General features: G+C 38.4%; 1 protein-coding gene across 3 annotated transcripts in view; it reads right to left on the bottom strand.

Moving 5' to 3' along the window:
- The window catches only part of BTBD7 (BTB domain containing 7), an 81353-nt gene that overhangs the window by 10206 nt on the left and 55877 nt on the right, over positions 1 to 15270 (bottom strand). For all 3 annotated transcript variants that reach the window (XM_036071586.2, XM_078054132.1, XM_078054131.1), the window contains 5 exons: positions 12610 to 12818; positions 11029 to 11104; positions 7481 to 7641; positions 3155 to 3298; positions 1449 to 1638 (listed from right to left, as the gene is read on the bottom strand). In XM_036071586.2, the coding sequence (XP_035927479.1) occupies positions 1449 to 1638; positions 3155 to 3298; positions 7481 to 7641; positions 11029 to 11104; positions 12610 to 12818 (780 nt within the window). The remainder of the gene's footprint in view (positions 1 to 1448; positions 1639 to 3154; positions 3299 to 7480; positions 7642 to 11028; positions 11105 to 12609; positions 12819 to 15270) is intronic.

A 15270-nucleotide genomic window follows, 5' to 3' on the forward strand; every position in this document is an offset into this window, starting at 1 on the left:
ACCCTAGAAAGGAGATATTATAACCATTTCGCAGACAAGGAAATTAGTGCTCAGGGAAGTAGTTATCTTGTCAAAAGTCACAAAAATAAAGTGGCAGAGCCAGGATATGAGCCTTATTGGCATCTTCTCCAATAAAGCTATAGGGCCTTCCTTAGGGTGAGGTGAGCAAGGAAGAGGGAAGAATCAGATAACACCAGAATAGGACCAGGTCTTGTTAAATAAGACAACAAAGACAAGTCTTATTTTTCTGAACACACTTAATTGTGAACATCTCTGGGCTTTTTAGGTTCAGTTTTAAGATTAAATTATGCTGCTATTCAATTGTATTAACTCAAGCTGATAAAACCGGGCTAACGACCATAGCTTCAATATCTGCACAAATCAGCTATAGTAGTATTTCTTTTCCTACTGTTGTATACTTTTTAAATAAATGATTGTCAATATTTTGCCCATAGTGGCTAAATCTGATAAGGCCAACAACTGATCAGACATCAGTCCCAGAGTAAAATGTATGTGTTCAATTAATAGTTCCTTTATTCTTTTATTTGTCCTTTATTGAAACAGACATTTATAAGCAGAAAACGAACGGTGCCATTTCTAATAATGCTACAGTCTGCTGATGTTTTTGAATCCTGTGGTGGTAATTGGTAAATTGGTAAATTTCTATAAAATTTCTGACCCCCAGATCACTGTGGATTTTACCTCAAAACCTGACACTAGCGTCCTTTGGTTAAAATCAACATTAACTGATGCTCAGAAATTTTTGGACATAACAGTTTTATCTCTAACTAAGGTCAAGGAAAAAATTTCCTCAAAGTCATGACAGAAGCCTGCGCTACAACAGAATTCACAGAGCAGATCCTGGGGAGCTGGATGGATCTCTAGGAAACCAACAGTGATTACATTTGGGAGCACATGTCTAGACTCGAAGATACAAGTTTATAACTCTCCTCAGAGTCTTATGTGAGCATGCTTTATGGTGATGAAAAATCTGCATTCCTTTGAACTAGTGGTTCTCAACAGGAAGCGATTTTGCCCCACAGAGCACATTTAGCAATGTCTAGAAACATAAAAATGTTTCCAAAAGGTTGTCACAAAGGAGTGCGTGCGTGCAGTGCGCATGCGTGTGTGCACATGCTATTGGCATCTAGTGGGTATAGGCCCAGGATGTTGCTGAACATCCTTCGGTGCACAGGACAGCCCCTTCAACAAGGAATTGTGTCAAGACCACCAAGGTTGGGAAACCCAGGGCTAACCGGAAAACCTGTACACACTGGAAAATAAAATATGAAACAAAAAAACCTAGCTTATTAAGTACTAATTCTTTAATGAGAACAATGCATAATGGGTACTGGAAAGTGGAGAGAATTAGCACATACAAAAAGGCTACAAAAATGATCAGATTATTCATTTAAATATAAATGCCCGACAGAAGGCTACCATCTCACCTGGAATTTCATTGGCTACGACTGAAGGAGGGCTTGACTGGTGACTGCTGATCTGCTGGTGGCTCATCATGTGACAGCACTGTGGCACGGCGGTGTTGACCATGTAAAGTGTGTCTGGCACGTTGGACATTCTAACCATTCGCAAACGCACAAGATCTGTTTGCTCCACCATCATCTCATCCAGCACTGACTGAAATAATGATTCAGTATTAAGAGAATCTGTCAACTCATCTCTGTAAATCACGTTTGGAGAAAGATTATAGCCTTCATCATATAAAAAAGGAATTTATTGTTTTCAGTGCATGAAGCTTAAAATTAATAGTGAAAGGAGAAAGAACCCCTAAGAATCTTTCTGTATCATCTTGGAAAAGAAATAATTATCTTCTGATTGTTTGCTTTTAATTAAAGTATTCGAAATTTGAATGTATAAAATTAGTCAGAAGGAAATTATACCTAAAGTTACTATAAAAACAATCTATACATGAGCTAAATATCAGATCCAACAACAAATGCTCAAAATACAAAATACTGAAGATTGATTTTAAATTCAACAGACCAACATATAAACCCAATTGCTAATTTAGTTTCAGATGAATCTCAACAAACTACAGAGTGGCCAAAATGATGTATAAAAACCCTTCCACATTTCCCGGGGGCAATTATCTATTTAAGTGTGGGTTCAGCCATCAGGGAACAGGGAAGTCCCAGGAGGACTATCTGATTAGCTCCCGCTGCCCCATTCTGAGACAGAGCAGAATGCAGGATCATTTATTACGGACCTTTTCTTTTATCACCAGACACAACCTTTGGTAAAGGCCTCTGCTACTTGCGTGCTGTTAAGCACTGAACTTATTTCCGAAAAACCAGACCCAACCATTTTACCTTTTTCCTATTTTAGATTACTTAAAGTGCCAACCACTCAATAAGAGGTAGATTATTGACCTACTCAATAAAATTAACTTCTCACAAATCCTTTCGCATATCTTAAGCTAGGAGCTCTGACAATCAAAATGAGAAAAAAAATTAAGGTAACTTAATTCTATACCGAAACACAATGTTTTGCCTGTTAATTTGTTTCACAAAGCTTAATTAAGGGTGATTTCTGACTTTCAAAGAGTGTCAGTCAGTTCCTCAAAAGGCCATCCCAAAGTTCTAATGGCCAAATACAGCTAATAAACATCACAGTATTCCATTTTCACATTACCATATTTTCTTGGAATTCTTCATATTATAATACACAATTTACTTAGTAAGCCTGAAATTTTATCTTAGTTTTGTGCATTTATTCTAAAACTAAACATAATTTCCAACAGTCAGCCATTACAGAAACACATTATAAGAAACCATGTCATTTCTTTAAGAAAGACAAAATGTGTGCAATTTTCTTTCAGAACATTTTTCCCATCTTGAAGATCACAAAATACTATCATTTCAGTAAAATTTATTTTTTTCCAAATTAACAATTTGCAACACAACTAAGATGAGAAAAATGTAAAATGCAATTCAACATGACCTAAGTTATAAAAATACGCTTGATAATTAAACATTTCAGAAAACTATTCCCGTGAGTAGTTGAACTAGAGTTTACTTTCATTTTCCCTATTACTGGATATTTAAGCAATTTCTAAATGTTTACAATACCACAATGAGTATCTTTGTGCTAGTTCATAAAATGTACTCTAATATCTTAAAATGATTTTCATTACCTTTGCTTCCTCCACATAGGGAGAGAATAGTCGAGGACGAACATATATTCCAGCATTTTTTTGCCGTAACCAGGCATTTGATTTTCCACCTTCTGTTGTAGGAAGCATATCTGATGGAGGAGTACTAATCAAGCCTCTTTTCATCTTGAAAAAAAATTATTTTTAGATGAACTAAAGATTTGTGTAGACCTAGAATACTACTAAGATAAAAAATAATTACACCTATAAATCATGAAAATTTAGGAATATATGTGAAATTTCAAAATACTCCAAATGTTTAAGAATATTTAAAGGATTCAGCAATAAAAAGGTACTATAATGTACCACTTTTCTCTATACAGAGGAATGATGCTTTTATTTTTTATTTTATTTTTTTTCAAGTTTTTATTTATTTATTTGACAGAGAGAGACACAGCGAGAGAGGGAACACAAGCAGGGGGAGTGGGAGAGGGAGCAGCAGGCTTCCTGCCAAGCAGGGAGCCTGATGCGGGGCTCGATCCCAGAACCCTGGGATCATGACCTGAGCCAAAGGCAGACGTGTAACGACTGAGCCACCCAGGCGCCCCCGGAATGACGCTTTTATTTATTTATTTTTTAAAAGATTTTATTTATTTATTTATTTATTTATTTGAGAGAGAGAGAGAGAGAGAGAGAGAAAGAAACAGCATAAGAGGGGAGAGGGTCAGAGGGAGAAGGAGGCTCCCCGCTAAGCCGGGAGCCCGATGTGGGACTTGATCCCAGGACTCCGGGATCATGACCTGAGCGGAAAGCAGTTGCTCAACCAACTGAACCACCATTTTAAAATGATGCTTTTAAAACAAGAGCTATAGTAATTAAAAATACAATGAGTTGGATTAGCTTTCAGAACTTTTAATAAAAACCAATTTCTATTTTTTTTTCCTTACTCATCTAGAAACGGATTCCATCCCCACCCCATCCGCCTCAAGACAAAGCAAGAACATCTTCTTGGGCCTATATCTAGAGTACAAGGATGCAGGCAGTCTGCCTGGTGGTTAGGGACAGGAGCTCTAGGGGAGGCAGACTGGACACAGATCCCTAAGTCCCCATTTAATAGCCATGTGAGCATGGACATGTCCTTTCATCTGGACCTCACTTTAAGGGCTCCCAGATGGCCCTGGAGACGGGACTCTGCATGACTAACTAAATGTGGTGGCCTTGTTGTTTCCTCGTCTATGCTAGGAGAAAATAAAGCAAGTACCTATAGCTCATTAAGGTGGCTGTGAGGATTAATGATGGTAATACAGGTAATGCACTCAGCACAGTGCTTAGCACACACTAAGAGTGTTTTATGCTTAACAGCTATTATTAATTAGCAAACTTTCACTGGGGACTTCTGGGCAAAGCACGAAATTAAGAAGAGAGAGATGTATTTTCTAAGTCTACTAAACCAAAGTTCTAAATTATCTTTCTAAACCAAAATCAGGGCTCAATTTGGTTTGTGTCCCAGGTTTTTTTTTTTAAAGACTTATTAGAGAGAGAGAGATCTCATGCGCGTGTGCACAAGTGGGGGGAGGCAGAGGGAGAGGGAGAAGAGACTCCCCGTTGAGCAGGGAGCCTGAAGCGGGGCTCCATCCTAGGACGCTGGGATCATGACTTGAGCTGAAGGCAGACGCTTAATGGACTGAGCCACCTAGAAGCCCCTGTGTCCCAGGTTTTTTTAAAAAAGATTTTATTTATTTGAGAGAGATCGATAGCGAGAGAGAGCACGAGTGGGGGGGAAGGGTACGGGCAGAAGGAGTAGACTCCCCATTGAGCAGGGAGCCCGACACAGGGCTCAATCCCAGGACCCCAGGATCATAATCTGAGCCGAAGGCAGATGCTTAACTGACTGAACCACCCAGGTGTCCCCCAGGTTTTAAACAAAACCAAGTATTGTAAAAAAAACAAACAAAACCAGAACCACACACTGTTTTGTGTCAAATATTACTCTTGTTAAATATAATAAATGTCTATTTGCTGCATTAGTTAAAATTGTTTTTAAGATTTTATTTATTTGAGAGAGAGAAAGAGAGAGAGAGAGAGATTATGAGCAGGGGGCAGGGGTAGAGGGAGAAGCAGACTCCCAGCTGAGCAGGGAGCCCAATGTGGAACTCGATCCCAGGACCCTGGGATCATGACCTGAGCTGAAGGCAGATGCTTAACCCACTAAGCCACCCAGGAGCCCAGTTAAAATTGTTTTTAACTAATAAAATACAGCATTATACAGCATTAGGTAGTATTCAGAAAACAGAGAAAAACTCATAACTCTAATCTACTCCAACTGTAGTAATACTTATATATTTCCTGCCAGTCTTTTTCAAATGGATCTTTACATAATTGAATTCTAGAATACATAAAAACACATTATTTTGTATCCTTCTTTCTGAAATTATATTCCATCATTAGCATTTTTCATGTTGCTATATTAGTCTCTGTAACCATTGTTCAAGGCAGCAAAATATTCTGTTGAGTAGTCGTCCTATAGTTTACTTTTATTTTTTCTGTTATTGGACATTTGAGCAGTTTCCAAATATTTAAGGACAATGCTACTAATGTATCAGTTATACTTCCCCTATGGGATGGTAATATTATTTCAAAAAATACTGACTTAATAGGTGAAAAAAATAGTAATTTATGGCTTTATTTTGCCTTCTTTGGTGTGTGTGATTACTAGTGAGACTGAACATTTTTTTCTAATCATAAATATCATAAATATTTAATTATTTTCTTCTACTTTTTCCATGTTTCAATTTAATATTTAATTCTGCAATCTAACAGGGATTAATTTTGTGTGCAAGTGAAATGAAGGTTTAACTTTATTTTTTTTATTTATTTTTTTAAGATTTTATTTATTTGTGAGAGAGAGAGAATGAGAGACAGAGAGCATGAGAGGGAGGAGGGTCAGAGGGAGAAGCAGACTCCCTGCTGAGCAGGGAGCCTGATGTGGGACTCGATCCCGGGACTCCAGGATCATGACCTGAGCCGAAGGCAGTCGCTTAACCAACTGAGCCATCCAGGCGCCCGAAGGTTTAACTTTAAACAAACTCCCCCATCATACCAGCTAGTCTAGCACCACAATGATTCACTGATATCTGATAGATTATATGTTTAATTGTTAAATATTAATGAGGATCTTTTTCTGGGCTATTTTGTCTTTTCTGTTTTGCTCGCATCTCAAGTTAGAGGTTTTTTTTTTTGTTTCTGTTTTTGTTTTTTAAAGTAAGCTCTAGGCCCAACATGGGGCTTGAACTCACGACCTTGAGATCAAGAGTTGCATGCTTTACCAACTGAGCCAGACAGGCACCCCTAAAAATATATTTTAAATTCTGGAAGAGTTATCCCTCCTTCATTATGTGCTCTTTAGAGAACTTAAAAAAAATTCTTATCAAACAAACAAATGAACATTGGCAGGGGGGAGGGAGGAAAACCAAGAAACAGAATCTTAACTACAGAGGACAAACTGATGGTTACCAGAAGGGAGGTGGGAGGGGGGGATGGGTGAAATAGGTGATGGGGATTAAGGAATGCACTTGTTGTGATGACCACTGGGTGTTGTATGTAAGTGATGAATCATGCAATTCCTCACCTGAAATGAGTATTACACTGTATGTTAACTAATTAGAATTTCAACAAAAACTTCAAAAGAAAATAAACAAATAAATAAAACACTTGTATGCAATGAAACAAAATTCTTATCAGTTTTTTCCAGATGACTTATGTTCCTGAGCAGTTGAAAACACTATCATGATGTCTGTAAGCATTGCATTAAAGTTATAAACCAACATGTGAAGAAGTAATATTTATAATATTTATTTTTCATGTCCATTAATTCAAGCAATTCTATTAAAAATTTCACTTTAAAAAAACTATGTAAGTAATATGATCAGCTCCATTACTTTTTAACTGAAATACGATCATAAGATTCAGTCATCCTTTTCACACTGAACCAAACTCCTTCTCTTCTCCCTGATTTATTGCTGTGTAAAAGTCTCCAGAAGTAATCTCTACCCTTTCCTTTGTGAGTAAGATCTACTTGATCTACACTGATGAATGGCTCAAGTACCTCCCCTAGACTATCTTCTTGCAGAAGTCAGACCGCTGTACCCACTCAACTCTCATTTACCCGACATGTGTGCCAGCGGCCTACACGGGGGACACAATACGGTACAAAACACACGTCTGTCTCTGTCCTCAAGGACTTTACAGTTTCACCATACTCTATTAGTAGAAATTAAGTACAATGATTAAAAAAAAAAAAAAAGATAAACCTGTACATTTTGGTGCATTTTCTTTTCATGAAAGAGATAAATGAAGAAAGGAACTTACCGCATCACTTAGGACTTCACTGTTTATAGGTAAGATGTGTTCAATTCGCACAAACGGTAGGAGAGAAGAAAGGATCTCTCTAAGCTCTTCGATGTCTAGGTCTCGTCTTTTTACGCCTCTTCTGTTCACACTATGGGCAGTGCCACTCAGTAAGTTTGGCTCTATGAGACAGAAAATGACAAGTCTCCAACCAAATCCAAATTTTCAAACTTTTTTCTCCAGTACATTTTCGGTAACATGCTTTATACTTAAGTGCATCTGCTCTAAAAAGGATTATAAATCATTTTTGTGTCTTAAGTTTACTTAATAGAGATGTTCTTTGACAAAGACAAAGCATGATACCAACAAGATAGCTTCTTTTGATTGTTCTGCATTAAAAAATAAAGAATTATTTTCCACATACTAACTCAAAGGAGAAAAGATGACAATCTATTAAAATCTAGTTTGACCAAGGGCTTTTTCTTAAGCTTTCTCACTGCTGTGACCAGTCTTTACTACAATTAAGGGCATTATAGGGCAAGTGGCATTTCTGGTCACTGTGGGTTATCAGTATACTCACTAGGCTACCATGTTTACCAGCAACTTAACAAGATATTAATTACCTGGTATCTAAAGCAGCAAAACTTAATGTGCACTGTATTTAACTTTGATTTTTATTAGCACCACGCTCTAACCAACTGAGCTAACCGGCCAGCTTTAACTTTGATTTTTATGATAGTCTCCTAAATTTCCATAATATGGGAATGTTACTGCATAAAAGTGAACACTTTAATCTCTGACATGCAATATATTCCCACTGTCCAGGGCAGAGAGTAAAGGTTTTCTTCATTAGGGATTAGTGAAAGGAGAAGATCTGAAGTACATATAAGCTTTGAACACTGAGTGGAAAAGAGAAATTACTAAAATTTTGGGAATCTTTAATCATGTCCATAATCTAGGGGCTATATTTTTTTTTCTTAAAAAAAATAAGATCTTTAAATTTCCAAATATAAGTGCTGTATTTTTTGCAAACAGGTATTTCCCTTAAATCACGTGATAGACACATGGATAGAGAGATAAGAAATAATTGTTTTTTGAGAAGCTAAGCTTTTTCTGGCATCATTCAAGATAAAATTGTTGCAAGATGTGGAAAAGGGTTTTCTTCCTTGCCTTGCTATGATTTGGCTTCATCCTTATACAAAGCATGCTTTTCAAAAAAAAAAAAAAAGTTTTTTTTTTTTTTAAGATTTTATTTATTTACTTGACAGAGAGAGACACAGCGAGAGAAGGAACACAAGCAGGGGGAGTGGGAGAGGGAGAAGCAGGCTTCCCGCTGAGCAGGGAGCCCGATGTGGGGCTCGATCCCAGGACCCTGGGATCATGACCTGAGCCGAAGGCAGACGCTTAACCAACTGAGCCACCCAGGTGCCCCACCCCGCAAATTTTTCCCTTAAAGTAGTGGCATCCTGTTTTCAAATGGTATCTTACATAAAACTCCCAAATATGTAACAGGTAATGGCAGAATCTTTTTATTTTTATTTTTTTAAGTTTTTATTTTTTTATTTTTTTTCTTTATTCATTTGAGACAGAGAGATACAGAGAGAGCATGAGCAGAGGGAGAGAGAGAAACAGGCTCTCCGCTGAGCAGGGAGCCGGATGTGGGACTCGATCCCAGGACCCTGGGATCACGACCTGAGCTGAAGGCAGAGGCTTAACCATCTGAGCCACCCAGGCACCCGGCAGAATCTTATATATGAAGGTGACTGAAAGGTGCAGCCTGGCGTGCTTAGGTTCCTTCTCATCCCTGTGCAAGAGCCTTCCGTTCTAACCCCATCGGAAAACTACTATTTTAAGGGAAATCTTACCAAGGATGCTCATTATCAGCCCAAAATAAATATGACATTTCATCATTACCAACCTTACATCAATGAACAAGCCTATGGCCTATAATGATTATGTAGCATTATATACAATTAATTCTTGTTGTTTGGAGTAGTCCTATTCTATAAAGTCAGTGTAAACAATCAGCAAATACTGAACCATTGCTTCTAAGGGAAACACAGGGTTAGGTTCCTGTGAGCCTCTGGTGCCAACAATTTTATCAGCCGATGAAGACATAACCTTGTTTTATGTGTGTTTCTGTTTAAAGACACCTTATTACTATATATTGTTGATTCATGAACACTGCACTCATAGCCAAAAGCACTGTCACTCATGCCTGAATGAAGCTTATTTAACTCTTAGTTTCTCTATAAGGGACATCACAGCCTTCCTGTGCTTGGAAACATCATACAGCACTAAAAGTTACAATGGGAGGCCAGTTTGATCAGTAAGATCACCAAAAAACCCCCATAAAATATGAAAAACATGCACTTGAATAGACTGAAAAGGACACTTGTTTGCAGTATGAGAACTGATATAAGAAGCCAGAGTGTCACCCTGCTCCACCTGAAGCTGGGAACATGTACATGAGGGGACTCAAAATTTTTGTCACTCTGAGCATGTCTGCAATTGACCATGAAAGTGCCGTGGGTACTGATTTTGGGGGTCAGAAGTAAATTTTAGCAGGTAGGTGAATCTGCAAATACAGAATCTGCAAATAAGGATAGATGGTATACTGGCCTTTCAGAAAGTCCCAAATTAATAGGAGTGGCTTTAATATTAAAAACAATTCACATCTGAGAACTGCTAAAAGGCTTTTTTTGTCGGCCACAGAGAAATAAATTAGTAGGAGAAATTAAAGGTTTTGAAAGGCAGGTGTAGCTTGAAATTTTTATGTATTTTGAAATGTGACAGAAAAACTCTGTAAATGCACTAAAAATCTATCATTGACTTGAACACTTTAAATAGGTGAGCTTCATGGTATGTAAAATATATCTAAGAAAGCCATCAAAAAATGACATGAAAGGGAAATCTGTATTTAATTTTACTAATTAAAATGTTTTGAATAAATGTTTTGCTTTGGGCTTGCTATATAGAGGAATACAACATTCTATAAGGGAAGGAGCATGCATACGATGCTTCCACCTCTTCTGCACTATCCCCAGTTGGAAGCCATCAAAAGCACTATTTTGCCTTTACCTTCCACAAAATTGAAAAATAAACAAATACACTTTTTTCGGGGGGGGGGATAGCCATATTTTTTAATTGAGGTAAAATTCACATAACATAAACCTCACCATTTTAACCATTTGAAAGTGTACATTTCAGTGTCTTTTAGTATATTTAAAATGTTCTACACATGTCACCACTATCTAATTCCTAAACATTTCCATCAATAATATGCTTTAAATAAAAATCATTAAATGAAAAATTTCATTCTAATACTTCCATAAATCAGTAAACATATTATTAAGCACATAGATAACATTAAAAGTACCCTTTTAAAGTTGTAAAATAAAATTTTCTGGCGTATTTATTTCTACCAAAGTATACCCTTCTCCACTAAAGGATTTTACGGATTGTGAAAATTTCTATTTTCACCAGGCAATAGTGGCTATTGTCAAGACTGACGCACAGCATGCCTCCGGATAAAAAACTTACAGTATAAGCTAATTTTGTGAGCTTACCTCTGTCAGCTATTCTTTTCATCAACTGATGCTCACCCCATTTAATCAGATATTTAAGGATATCTTGTTCACTTGCCTAGAATAAAAAATGGTTTACATTTATTTTAGTGAAATTAGACAAATGGCGAATTTCATTAATGACTTTTCCTAGGTCATAACGTACACACAGGGTGCAAGTTAACACCTTTCCCTCTCTACTGGCTGTTTGAAAAGTTCCACTAAAGCTGCAGTCCACCAGCCGCAAATGCATGACCGCTTTGCATGTGTCCAGTAACCTATCTCTTGGCTCCAACTAAATTTATTCTTGTTTTCATCTTTGTTTTTTCTTTATCCTATTCTCTTCATCTATTTTAAACTTATTTTATTCTACTATATGGTCTCTATACAGCTGCCTTAAATTCTTCTTGGGACAAGGGAGAGTAAATAGATCGAAGTAAGAGTATACAGATACCTGGTGATTGCTATCTTCTGCAGGAACAGAAAACCCAGGTACAGCGACTTGTTTTGGCAGAGAGACTACACTCTGCACAATGTATGCTACTGACTGGTGAAGGGCCCTTCCAGCAGTCTGTGAAATGGCAAGGTGCCCCTCTTTCTTTGTACTTTACTGAAAATCTTAGAGCAAATCTAGGCTGCTCTCCAAGGTTTTTACTTTCTAAATAGAAATGCAAAGCTTTCTAAAGACAATAATCTGAGAGAACTGACAAATCCTAACCTCCATAATGCACGCAGTCTGGATCAGGACAATGAAACGAGGTTAATGAACAGAGATCCTAAATAAATCAAATCCAATTACGACAACATTTGTACTGCAATCAAAGCACAGATGCTAAGTGGATTATTAACTCTTCACTGAATCTCTCACTGGGATGGAAACATTTTATTATTTTCCTAGTACAAATATAAAGAAATAGGTAATGGCTCAATGGATTTATGTTTTTGTAACATTAAAACTGTTGTATAGTTTTCAGCGTAAAATTCATACAACCAATTCCAAAAAAATTAAACTTGAACATATGTTACTTGAAAGTATTTTTTCAATATTTTAAATCTATTGTTAGTTTAAATTACCAAATTAGATTGACATATAACTCAATGACAGAAGAATTTGCTAAAAACTACTTCTGATTACAAATAAGTAGTTGAAAACATTATTATATTTTGGTAAGACACATACACTGAGTTTTCATAAGCATTTGAGTAGATCAGAAATTGAATACTACTCTTAACTTTGTGCTGCTTAAGCTACTGTCTACAGTCTATCTGATACTCCACCAAAACCAAGAAACTGTTATAGTGAATTAATGGAAGCCAAGAAAATCACTGTTGGGATATGCTTCTGACCTTGCCTACTGCCTCAACCCCTTTGGTGCAGTTGGCTGGGACTGGGGCTTGTTCACAATGTTGAGTCATAGCAGCAGGTGCATGAAAGGCCAGAGAGCCAGAAGGCTCTTCCTGTACAAATTTGAAGAGGGCATCCCTGGGTAGGCTGATCTCTCTAGATGGGAGAATAAGAGTGTAGGTGGATTTCCTGGTGCACACATGGATGACAATGAGTTTGAGAGGTGTATAAATGATTACCTGTAGGTAGTCAGACTGGATAGCAGTGAGCAGATGGTCTTTGCTGAGTTCATAAAAAACATCCGAAGTCATGACCTGGGAAAATTCCTCACAGAGGAAATGTAAAGCTTGTCGGTGCACCCACTTAGAGCCATATGGATGAGAGCTCCACTTGAGGATGGCAATTAAGGTATCTAATGAAATGCTCTCAGCAATGATATCCTCACAGCCTAAAAGAGAAGGCAAATACTTCTTAAGATTAGTCATAAATAGTACTTAGGGAACATTAGCATGTTAGACACTACTTAAAAGTAGCAATAGTAAAAAAGAACAAGGAGATAAATAAAATTTCGTGGAAATCACCAAGACTTGGTGGGATGGGTTAACAATAGGTAACAACAGACTATGACATCTATAGGAAACCTGCTGTTCAGTAGAGACAGATCCATAGAAAGAGGCAGAGAATCTTTACAATTGTATAAGAAAGTAGGTATCTGTGCAAATCCAACAATTTGAGTAAGACACTGTAGTGGAGAGCCCTGGACCGCAAGGGAGAAAAGAGAAGGTAGAAAGGACACAGTTGTGGGAACTGGCCAGTCAGAGAAAGGCCAAAGCTGGCAAACACAGTTCATGACACACTGGATGACATGATCATAACCGGCTGAACAGATGGGTGAAAATGAAGGTGAAACAGAACCAGGAAATTTAGAAAGTTCTGTATCTCAGTGAAAGAAAATCAACTGCACAGAAGAGGACGGGAGAGCTACCTTAACCACAACCTATGTAACAGTGACACCTGGGCACCTGAGCTGAACAGATGCAAACCACGACATGGCTGCTGTCGGGCTGAAGCAAGCTCAGGCTTTTAAGATTCAAGCACAGAGTCCTGTGTCGCACTGCTGTCCTGTGGGGTGCTGTGTTCTGCTCTGGGCCCTGTGTTTTAGATGGGGCACTGACAAAAACGCCAGGATTCTCAGAGGAGGGCAAAAGAACAGGAGAGAGTTTGAGGCCTGTCACAGGAGAAAAGCTCCGAGCAACCAAGATTACTTGGCTTACATAAGAGAAACCTGAGGGGAGACAAAGGCGCTATGTTTAAATGTCTGACAGACCTTCTTGATGCAGAGGAGAAATGACTGACTTCCCTGTTGTTCCAAGGGCAGGTCCTGGATGTTAAATGGATGTTGAAAGAAGGGGGATTTTGCCTCAATATTAAGAAATTTCTAACAATTAGATTTGCTCTCCTCTTGTCCCTCAAAAAAAAGGATCCTAGAAAAATACAGGAGCAAAGGCTGGCTCATCACATAAGGGATAGGGTACCAAGAACCCCTACGCTGGATATGGAGCTGACGTCAGATAGCATCCAAGCTGCTTCCACCACAAAGATAAAATCACTTTTAGAAAAGCGGTAACAGAGTATCAATGTGACAGTAATTTAATCTAAACATTAAAGATTAATTTACTTACTCTCAACATTAACCTGAGATCCTGATAAGGAACACTGAGACCACCACAATGGAATCTGCGTGTAAACAGCACCCAAAGAAGTGAATATGCACTGATGAGGAGTGAGAAAAATGGAAAACTGTAAACCGCTCTCATGATTTTATGGTGAGCTTTGCATGCCAGTGGCCAGAGGAAGACCTGTGTCATTCTGCTGCTTGAAAGCAGGCACTGGACTAGAGGTGAGGAGAATGAGTCAATCTGACAGGAGAGGCAATCTGATAGAGGTGTTTGGGTATGAAGCAGGGGAAGTTAGAGAAAAAGTGGTTATTCAAAAGGATGTTTCACAATCCTACAAAACCAGGATATTGGCAGAGGGAAAGGAGAATTAATTACAACATCATATATTTAAACTCCTGAGAAGTTTTCAAAGAAGTGAGACATGATAGGAAAATGTAGGCTTTGCAATCAAGACAGATTGGACTTGAAATCCCACCTTGGCCACTTAGAAGCAAAATCATTTTGGACAAATCCTTAGCCTCTTTGAGCTTGAAATGTGTTCATTTGTAAAACTGGATTTATACTCCTAACTCAGGGTTGTTAGGAGATTTAAATGAGACTGTATGTACCCTTGACACTCTTCATTTGTTCACACATTCTGCAGTACCTACTTGCCAAGCGGTGTGAATACAACGCTCTTTTTACCACGCCCTTTCTTGGGTGGTATCATCTAACCCCCAAGGCCTTAACTCCCAAAGCATCCTCATGACTTTCTTTTTTTTTTTTTTTTAAAGATTTTATTTATTTATTTGACAGAGAGAGAGACACAGCGAGAGAGGGAACACAAGCAGGGGGAGTGGGAGAGGGAGAAGCAGGCTTCCCACGGAGCAGGGAGCCTGACGCGCGGGGCTCGATCCCAGGACCCTGGAGATCATGACCCAAGCTGAAGGCAGACGCTTAATGACTGAGCCACCCAGGCGCCCCCCTCATGACTTTCAAGTCTATATACAGTTCCAGGGTGCCTGGCTGGCTTAGTCGGAAGAGCACGTGACTCTTGATCTTGGGTTATGAGTTCGAGCCTCACCTGGGGTATAGAAGATTACTTAAATAAACTTAAACAAAAATGTCTACATACAGGGTGCCTGGGTGGCTCAGTCGTTAAGCGTCTGCCTTCAGCTCAGGCCATGATTCCAGGGTCCTGGGATCGAGCCCCACATCGGGCTCCCTGCTCCGCGGGAAGCC

The sequence above is a fragment of the Halichoerus grypus genome, chromosome 8 (genome assembly GCF_964656455.1).
Source record: "Halichoerus grypus chromosome 8, mHalGry1.hap1.1, whole genome shotgun sequence".
Classification (NCBI taxonomy): Eukaryota; Metazoa; Chordata; class Mammalia; order Carnivora; family Phocidae; genus Halichoerus; species Halichoerus grypus.